We start from the raw sequence: 10,241 nt of genomic DNA, 5'->3' as shown, positions 1-10,241 counted from the left end.
GCTGGGCCTGGCAGCAGCGTGGCGGCCTGTGTGCTCAGCGCCTGCTGTTTCGTGTCCTTAATGCGCGGACGGAGGAAGGGTGTCTAACTTGGGCTTGTTCTCCGCAGGTACGTCCCTTCTCAGGCTGATATAGCAGTCTTTGAAGCAATCGCTGCCCCACCTCCTGCAGAATTGTTCCATGCTCTTCGCTGGTACAATCATATTAAGTCGTATGAAAAGCAGAAGGCAAGGTATGGTTAAACTGCGAAGCTGGAATATATATGCGAAGTTGCCTACAGGGTATTGCACTTGTTTCTTCGAGTTAAACAAAAAGTGATTTTTCAATGGTACCATGTGGCATTTTGCATTGCCCGTGGAACAGGAACAACTCCAGAAGCAGAGCACACCTCCTCCATCAGTACATTACACTTCTTGCATAGAATTTAGGCAACCTTATTCTTCTCTGCTGAGTTGCTGACGTTGCTGCTTGGTATTTTGCTGACATGTACACAGATAACTGCTGAAAGCTGGGAGTTACTTGCCAGTAATCAACCCCTTAAAGGCAACACCAAAGTGGTTTAGAAAGCGTTACAGGAGTCTTGAAAGAGAAATATGCAGTACATACTTGATAAGTGAGGAAGGTGATTCATTCAGATTTTTAGTCCTGGAAGATAAAATCAATAATTTGCAATGCAGAAGCACGTATAAAGAAGGGGAAATATGAAAGCAAATGTCATCTTTTTTCTTTTTTAGTGATTTTAGTGTTCATGAAAGGTGCTGTATTGACATCCATGGAGACTGCAGGCCTCTCTAAAAAGGTACAGCATAGGTAGTGTCAGTATTCCTACACTGCCTCCTCTATGTGCCTCAGTCCTGTTTGGAGGGAACTGTTGTAAAGTTGGGTGGCTCAGTCACCAGTCTGTTTCCAAAGCCCCTTAAAATGCTGAAGGAGACTGAGATTATAAAGTGGCTTCATGAAGTCCACTCTGGCAACTACTACTTGTTCCTGAGAACTAAAGCTAGTTTTATGACTCCAGTAACAATAGTTCACAGTGACAATAGCACTCTGAGCTTATTGTAAGACTACAGAACTATATGAGCTATAAGATAATTAATTCAGGGGCTCTGGGCTGTTGTGTGCTGTCGAGAGCTAACTTTCAGAGTTAAACACTCGCTGATGCCTCCAAGCTCATGCTATCAGTTACAATGTATTTTCTGTCACCATTAGTTTCAAAACAAATGAAAATGGTTTTAGGGAAGCATGAACAAGAAGTTGGTAACTCTTCCTACACAGATTGTAATGGAGGTAAATGATTCCAGTAAGAAAGCATTTTCTACCCATATACCCGTGGCAGCGCTGGGCAGGATTACGTCAGCTTAGGGGAACAAACTTGGAATATGGGATTTGCTATAGTCTTAACTAGTATGTCAGGAGCACTGGGATTTGTCTTTGGGAGGTTCTGTTTTCAAGTAGCAGAGTTAGATAGGTGTTTTGGTTTTATTTGTAGGACAGCATTTTCATTAGAAATGCATTTGTTGGGTTGTTGACAAATTGGCAGTGTTTGTGTTGGCATTTGAGTAGATCCCTAATACATACTATTTTCTTTCAGCTTGCCAGGAGTAAAGAAGGCGTTGTCGAAATACGGTCCTGCTGATGTTGAGGACACGACAGGTGCTGCCACAGATAGCAAAGATGATGATGACATTGATCTCTTTGGATCTGATGATGAAGAGGTACTGGTGATTTTTTGGTATTTTTCTGAAATACAGAGGTGTGCAGATTTTTGCCTTTAACTAGTTTGAGGGGTTTTTTACCTTGATTCCATATCCCACTTGGAATTCTCAAATTCAGCTGTCTTTGCAGAACAGAAAAGCTCAGAAAGTAAAAGCTCATTAGAAAGAGATGTCTTGCAATGCAGGGAACTGTCTACTTTGACTGGCTTACATGATGAATAAAACAAAAAAAATCACCATCTTTCGGCTGACAGTTGTGATGATTTGTTTTTGCCTGAGTAGATGCCAGTCAGTGTGGTAATGCTTTAAAGGTGTGCGATTTTGGTGCTTTTCTGTAGCTCTGGATTTCTCTTTCAGGAAAGTGAAGAAGCAAAGAAACTTTTTGGCCCAGTATGAATCAAAGAAGTCCAAAAGTAGGTCTGCCGAGAACTTGGATTTATGCTTAGGTTAATTTTCATGCATTTGAACAGGATGGCTGGAAACTCTTAATCATATATAGATAAACTCGACTGGGAATGAGACAGGAGTCGCTGGCTTCACTTGACTTGCCTGTGAGCTTAGATTTTTCCTGTAGCAAATGGGAACCTTAACATAGGTTTTGTCCTTAATAAGCAGTTATTCTCTTGCTCAGAAGCTGAACTTTTTAAATAGAGAAACCTCTGAGACTTTAGAGAAGAGGCTGCAATATGCAATTTCTTCCACAGTTACTGGTCTGGAAGTGCTCAGAACTGTAGCAGTTCCAGTATTCCCTCTGTGGAAAATAAACTGTTATATGGTGTGTTAAGTTCCTTCTCAGGTGCTCTGAAAAGGAATTCCTATGTAACAAACAAAGTTACCTGCTTAATCTATGTATTTTTAGGAGACTATTTCTCAAGAACATATGGATTTGCATCTTGGAACATTTGGAATATGCATGTCTTATGGTATTCTTGTGAAGCTAGTTTGCAAATATATTAATGAGTTCTTGAAAAATTCCTAGCTTTTAATGGTGAGTTTCTTCCCCCAGAACCAGCTGTTGTTGCCAAATCATCACTCTTGCTTGATGTGAAACCTTGGGATGATGAGACAGATATGGCCAAACTAGAGGAGTGTGTTCGAAGCATTCAAGCAGATGGCTTGGTCTGGGGATCTTGTAAGTAGGAGAAAATTTCAAAGCTGGGAGAGGGAGGTAGTTTGGTCTCTTAAGGTAGTGTATGAATAGTTCAACATTTGGTCGCTGTTTGCTGGTCTGTGAAGATGTGGGTAGCCAAAAACTGGGTGGGAGTTGCAACACTGCAGTACTTCAGTATCTAGATGTGCTCAAAAAGGTGTATTGGTGTAGTGGCCAGGTTAAGATTCAAATGTAGGTTTTAAAAATCTTTCAAACTGTGACTCTGCTATCCTGCATCTCCCTGTACAGTTCCTGATGCAGAGTGTTGCCCATACACCCACATCACTGGTTTGGTTGGGGGACTCTACAAAAACAAACCCTTTATTTGACCATTCTGTAATGCATGCTTTGTTGATTAAGCAGTCTATAATAGGAAACAATGTGTTTATATTTTTTTTTAATGTATTTCTGCAAACTGCTTTGGTCGGTTCAATCTTAGATCTCCATTTTTAAGCGATTCCACCAACCAAGGAGTACTAAAATGTTGGCTGTTTGTGGTTTTTTTGCAGCCAAGCTAGTACCAGTTGGCTACGGTATCAAAAAGCTTCAGATCCAGTGTGTTGTTGAAGATGATAAAGTTGGAACAGATATGCTGGAAGAGAGAATAACAGCTTTTGAAGATTATGTACAATCAATGGATGTAGCTGCTTTCAATAAGATTTAAGTCTTGATATATCTAGAATAAACGTAATTGCAAAAATTGGCCTATGTCTGTGGTTAATTCAAAATCGTGGTGTAATCCAACTCGTACAATTTGGTTGATGGCTAAAATAGAAGCTAGAACTGAGTTTCAGAGTTGCTCCATGACCCCATGGTAGTGCCCAAGAGCATGAGCAGAGAAAGTAGAAAATTTACCATCGCTCCAGATTTTAACATGGCTTTAAAAATCTGAAATGCTCATTGCTCTATTTTTGGGAGGAAGCTTCATCTTTGGAAGTTTCCATGATTCCTCTGGAAGGGAAGGATGGCTGTCAGGGAAAAAGCACAGGGCTCAGGCAAAGTGCAAATATGTTTTTTTGGCAGATAAAGAGTAGTATGAATTCTGTTTAGTAAAGGTGTTGACTAAAGGAATACATCATGGCTTTTGTCAAAAGCTGAAGCTTCAGCGGGGTGTGTGTGTGAGGAGGGGAAGATGAAGGTAAGCCAGAAGGAGCTGTGGTGCAGTTCCAGAGGTGCCAGGGTGCAGTGAGACAAGATTTTTATCAGCCTTGAGGCTACCGTGGCACCATCTCTCCTGTTGTGCGGACTTGGGGGCTCTCTTTCTCCCAGATGTGAAAACATTTGCAGTGGAATTACTTTAAATTTCGCATCGTTTGGCGATTGATAAAACACACTGGTGCTGATAAAAGCTCCTTCCGCTAACCAGCCCGGGTGGAGCGGTGCCCAGAAGCGCCGTGCAGGCAAAGAAAGGCACCAGGGGGCAGCAGGGACCGGGACACCGGCTGCCTGATCCACTCCCCGCCCGGCATCGTAGGGTAGGGCTTACCTGGGTGGAGGGACCACAAGCTAGAGCTAATGTCCATGGATAATTTATACATGAAACTTGGAGCGTGCTCCAAGCTAAAAACAACAGTCAAACAGGTGTTCAATTGAAATGTAAAGATAAAGTAGCATGGTTAATGCCAGTCTGAGTTGCTTGCTTGGCTCCAGGTTGATTTTGATGGGCTTTTTTAAAGACTGGAGAACCGATCAGGATTAAATTGTTTTCCAAAAACTATCCATAATCATAAAAATGTAAAAGCTGTCAAAGTTGTGAATCTTCTGGATAAATTTGTGTTTCTAGGCCTTCTGTTGGACCGAGATAGAGAATTTATTGTGATAGTGAAATGGAAGCTTTTTACATTCCATGTTGGTCACCAAGATGAAGATGCTCGGTGCCAAAGCCTGACAACAGCAGCTAAAATAACTTTTTGTTCTTTTTTTCACAGGGCATGTGTGTGATTATCTGTCACAGCAGGTCCTGTTCTCTTTGTTTAAAGGTCTGCCAACTTCAGATTATGTAAGAGCTTTGTTTTATAACTTGAGTCAGGAAAAAAAAAACTAGCTGTGAGAGGTCTAAAGCTTTCATAAAAGAATTGAAAGTAAGTATAGTTACAGGCTTCATTCCCACCTTCCATAAACTTAACTCCTAAAGGAGTAGTGTCATCCTGTATATAACACACAGTACCCTTTCTGTGGTAATTCTCTAGCTGTTGTTTCTGCAAATTCATGTAGCTTAGTTTTAGCAATTCTATGATGGTGCTGTTAAAAGCAAAACATTACCAAATGCCACAGAAAAAAATAAATAATAAAAATTCTGTCAAAAAAAAGTAATTCTTAATATCCTTGGCCATCACTGCTTCTGATCTCCCATTTAATGTGCTTCTTACCTTTAAATTCTTCCTTTGACCTCGAAATTAAATCTCTAAGTGAATAAAATGCTTTGCTTTATAGACCGTAACTTGGCTAAAATACAGCAGCATGAGCCATCTGACCTACCAGACTGGGTTTTTGTGTGTGTGTTTCATTTATGCCAAGCGTGCATGTACAGACTCTTCTGTGGGGATTTCTTTTACCTTGATGTTAGAAGGGAACTTGCTGCATAGGACCAAGAGGTAGAGAGCACAGTCTCCACAGTTACAAAATAGACACTCATCTGCGTAAGAGAATTCCACAGAATCCACGTGCATTTGTGTTCAGGGGTTTTGTGTGGCGTTTGGGTGTGTGGAGGTATGTTATTGTGTCATTGTGCCTGTGAAAAATTAGCATCTTTGAGTAAACAGGACACTTCTGTCCCAAGTTTCTGTAACAGAAAGATCAGCAGTTCCATAACTGAAGAATGTAATACACAGGAATACTGGGAAAACATTTTCAACAGAAGTATTGGCTACAATGTAACAAGCTTCAGATACAAACTGTTCCCGAAGCAGAGAAGACTAAAGTAACCAGAACCTGTCTATTATGAAACGTGTCAATAGCTATTATTCTTGAATGAACGGTAAATCACAGAGCTATTTCCTATGAAGTGTTTTTCTGCAGTATCTTTATAGCATGATAAAATGGATCCCCTTCATCTGGCTTTTCTTCCATTGTGGTGAGTTGAATGAGCATTCCTCAGTCCAAGCAGCATAGAACTGCTGGTATTGTTTTGGATATTCTTTGGAAACAGGAAGTTTTTGAGCATTATCTGCTTTGTTTAGGTATCTGATTTGGAGAGAATCCTGTAACTGATCTTGGTGTGAATGTGGTAGTAGTTACATTACAAAGTTGTTAATCCACTTAATTCCATAGACCAGAGCTGTCCTTGGCCTCATTGAATTTCATTCTCTGTCTCTGCTGTCTACTTCAGGGGAGGCTTTCTGATAATTTATGCAAGACACTATATGTATATTCCCCCCATTTGAACATTCAGTATCTTTACTATACATAGCAATATGTGTGCTCGCATAGCTGACATACAAGAAGAAAGCTGACATAAACCTTAACTCCTGTAGCAGAAAGAGTCAGGGATTGCTTTCATCTTCCAAAACCTTTAGGAAAGAGCTGTTCTTAGAACGGGCAGTCACTGCATATTGCTGCTGAGAAAGGCCAATGAACACACACTTTGGAAACAACAAGTTAGTTTTATTACTTCACTTGGAGTACAGTCAGGAGAGTAGTACTAATACATTCCCGTTGGGTCCCCATGTGTTGCCTGATCTAGTTGAGAGGCATCTAAGGTCCCTTCCAGCCTAGGCCATTCTATGACTCTATGATTATTCTTAGAAAGATGTCAGGGAACATGTGAAGAAAAACTGCGGAATGTTTGATTTAGGCATATTCAGTAGCACGGTGCCAAAATATTATGATGTGTCACTATGTACCAGGCAGCAAATGTCTCAGAGGAAGAGTACTGCTTACCAGGTTTCCAGTCCAAAGTGAAATACATTGAAATTCCACTGATCCTGCCTGACTCTTCCAAACTCTGAAACCAGAGCCTAAAAAAACAGTTACAGACCACAGTCAGATTTTCTGTTTGTACAGCTACCAATAGTGGATGTGCTCTTGCATGCATATATATTAAAAAAAATACAAAAGCAAATATATTTACATGCAAGGCCTCAATTACAGTATAAATCCTACTTATGTGTAATGGCAGGCCATAGAAACTAAGTAGATTATCTGAAAGGTAGTTTTATTCTATATACCCAGGCCAATAACAAGGTAAAAAACAGTTCGAATTTATCCAAAGCTTCATGCTTTTACTTTAGTGGAGTTTTATCCCACATTTGACTTTTTAATTAAGTCATATTGCATCAGATATTGGTCTGCTCCACTTAGAATCATATATGCACCAATGCAAATATATACGCTACAGCAAGCAATGAGGTGGGAGAGAACATAGCATAACTGCATCTTTCTTAGGGCAAAGGACTTCATTTCCTGGATATCCTGTCTTGTCCCTCATTTAGCAAAGAAGTCCAAATTTGGCTAAAGACTTACAACAGAATACTGTTGAATTGGCCCTGCTCATTTTTTAAAGATTGTTATTAAGCCAAACAAAGTGTTATGTTATTTCTTTAGCTTTCTTTGACAGTGCAATAAAAAGCGACCCATGGCTGTAACCTCTGAGCCTGAAAGGTCAAGCACAGAAAAAGAAAAAATGTGGTAGGGAGCCTTTAATCTCAGCTTCTCTAAGAAACATTTTCTCTAATTCTTTACACATTTCAAATGAACCTAATACTTAATATGAAAACTCAGCTCAGTATTTTGCATCCAACTGGTGCTAAAAGCATAAGAATAAATGATGAGAAAACACAGGTTCTCCTGTCTTAGTTTTTAGTGTAAGATAAAGAACACTAGGAAAAAGCAGACTTTATGACCATATTTTTGGGTTTTGACAAGAGAAAGCAGTGACCGAGTGTTCTCTGTCTTGGGATTCTTCTCCAGCTGCAGAGTTGAACCACCAAAAGCTTCACTTAGCTGGGATGTAGCCAGATGATGCCCACTGAAGGCAATACTGAACAACCAAGGGACTCATGACCCATTGACATATGGCCATGGGCTCTTGTACTAGAATTCCTCAATCAAGAGTGCTATCAGTGATGGCAAGGAAGAATATTTTTATGTGCTCTTCTGATATCAGTGAGGTATGGAAGCACACTGAAACAACAGAATTACAACATTCCTGATCAAAAAAATAAACCAAACCAGAGCAATTCCACTTATGCTAACTAGTTTCAGTCCAGGCTGTGCGTGCGTTGCAAGGGCAGCACACCCAAGTAACGTGTCCTTTTAAAAACCTTTCAGGGAAAGCAGCAAGTGCAATTAAGGCAGCTGTTTACATAAAATTGTATACTCAAAGATGCACATCTGAGTGGCAGACGTGTAGTCAAGAGCACCTCCAAATCTCCTGTCAGCTGTCTTGGAGAGGGATGGTGACAAGAACAGTCACTGAGCAGTTTCACAACAGTGCACAGGTGCATGGGTGTTGTCCGAGCTCCACAGCTGCTCGCTGACAGTTCCCGAGCGGCTCACCTCCCACAGGGCCAATTTTAACACCTCTGAGACTGTTGTCTTCACCTGGGCCTGGAACTTTTTGCTAATCAGAACGTAGAGGATTGGATTGAGGCAACTGTTGATGAAACCAAGGCCAGTGGAGAGGGGAATGCCATCCTGCAGTAAGCCGTGCAAGTTTTCGTCATGGTGAGCAGACAGCTCCACGATGCTGAATATGTGATATGGCGTCCAGCAAACAAAAAAAGCTACAACTACAGCAATGATGGTCCAGAAAAGCCTGCTGGAAGTCAGTACAGTTCTCTTCTTCACTTTGACAATCAGCAACGAGTAGCAAATGACCATGGTCACTAGCGGAAAGAGGTAACCGAATGCAAGTCTCACCCAAATGAGAATGTGATGTGTCAGCACAATAAGTTCTCTGTCATGCACATGGAAGTTGTTGTAGCAAATTGTGACATTCAGAACTGTAGCTGTGTCTCTAAAGTATAAGGCAGGGCCAGCGATAATTGCGGCTGACATCCAAATGATCCCACTAAGAATGAGGGTGTTCCTTACAGTCCGATACTTGTAGGAGAAGACTGGGTGAACTAGACGGATGTAGCGGTCAAGGCTGATGAACGTCAGGAAGAAAACACTTGCAAACATATTAAGTAGTGCAATGAATGAGTTCATTTTGCAGAGCCACTTCCCGAAAGGCCAGTGGAAGCCCATTACCACGTATGTAATATAGAGGGGCAGGAAGAGAACAAAAATGAAATCTGCAATGGCCAAATTAAGGAACCAGAGTGTAGAAACAGATTTATCCCATTTAAAGCCCATAAACCAGATGACAATGGCGTTACCTGGCACTCCCAGCAGAAATGCCACACTGAAAAAGGAAAGGGAAATCATATGGGCAACACTGAGGGAAGACTGGGGTGATTCATCTTCCTCGGGCAGGTCATAGAAATAAGAATAGTTCTCAAAATCTTCAAATGTCATGTTGCACAGTTACTTTCTGGGAAAGAAAAGAAATGGAACAATCAAAGGAGAAATGTTTTACAGCACTGCAAATAGTTACCTGCAATTCCTTTAAGTTCTTGATCTTAGAAAACCCCCAAAACATTGACTTAGTTTCACATATCTTTCATGTCAGTTGCTAGCACAAAGCTTGTGGAGTATTTTGGTCATGGGCATTTCAAGAAATGCTCAAATAAAGATAACACTTGGAATCTTCAGGAACCGTTTTCCTTGCATTTATTTCTCAGAGAGCACTGAGCATAGTATCGCTGATAAATTTATGGGAGACCAGATGCAAAATTTTAATGAAGTGATTTTTTTATTGTTTTTCTAGTTCGGTTTCATATTTTACTGCTCTTTTCCTACACAAAGCAAGTTTTATAAATTTTTATCTGTCAGAAATCAGAGAAGCACCAGGCATCCATGTAGGAAAAAAGTGCATGTAAAATGCCAGGAAGCCATTTTTTGTAAAATTACCACCAAATTATAGTTGATGAAATCACAGACATTGATTTGTCCCGAAACTGAAAGTTTATGTGTTTATTCTTCTCTGTCTTTGCATCAAGGAATGCTGATTTTCAGACACGTTCAACATACTAGACTTCCTTAATGCAGCAAAGGATGTAGAGAAGGAAACATCCTTAACAATACACACAGTTGTGGTATTCTTCTACTAGTAAGCTGAGAAACAGGTAACAGATGAAAGAAAATAAACTTGCCCAGGAGAATAAGACACACTGTAAGAGCTATAGATGAAAACACACGTGTCTCCTTTTTTCCCTTTTTTTTTTTAAGATAGAATGGCAGTCCCAGTTTTATTTTCTTGCAAAAGCTTCCAGAACTTATAAAGTACAACATGATTTCTCACACAGGAATTTTCTTCTGAAACTCCAAAGAAAGA

At 40.4% G+C, this 10,241-nt stretch overlaps 2 protein-coding genes across 2 annotated transcripts in view; one reads left to right on the top strand and one right to left on the bottom strand.

The window, feature by feature from the left end:
- Positions 1–107: 107 nt before the first annotated feature.
- On the top strand, positions 108–3,563 carry EEF1B2 (eukaryotic translation elongation factor 1 beta 2; the record flags this gene model as incomplete). The annotated part of the gene is given in 6 exon segments (XM_009872706.1): positions 108–230; positions 1,590–1,713; positions 2,071–2,093; positions 2,095–2,126; positions 2,720–2,845; positions 3,373–3,563. Coding segments are annotated over 6 exon segments (583 nt in total), but the record flags the coding sequence as incomplete, so codon positions are not given.
- A 4,709-nt stretch (positions 3,564–8,272) lies between these two features.
- Positions 8,273–10,241, bottom strand: part of GPR1 (G protein-coupled receptor 1) — an 11,832-nt gene continuing 9,863 nt past the window's right edge. Inside the window, exon 2 of the mRNA XM_009872704.1 lies at positions 8,273–9,338. Coding sequence (XP_009871006.1) covers positions 8,273–9,322 — 1,050 coding nt within the window. The 5' untranslated portion in view covers positions 9,323–9,338. The remainder of the gene's footprint in view (positions 9,339–10,241) is intronic.

This window comes from Apaloderma vittatum, unplaced genomic scaffold (assembly GCF_000703405.1).
Source record: "Apaloderma vittatum isolate BGI_N311 unplaced genomic scaffold, ASM70340v1 scaffold19617, whole genome shotgun sequence".
Lineage (NCBI taxonomy): Eukaryota > Metazoa > Chordata > Aves > Trogoniformes > Trogonidae > Apaloderma > Apaloderma vittatum.
The sequence above is the reverse complement of the archived record's forward strand: the minus strand, read 5'-3'. Positions and strand labels throughout refer to the sequence as shown.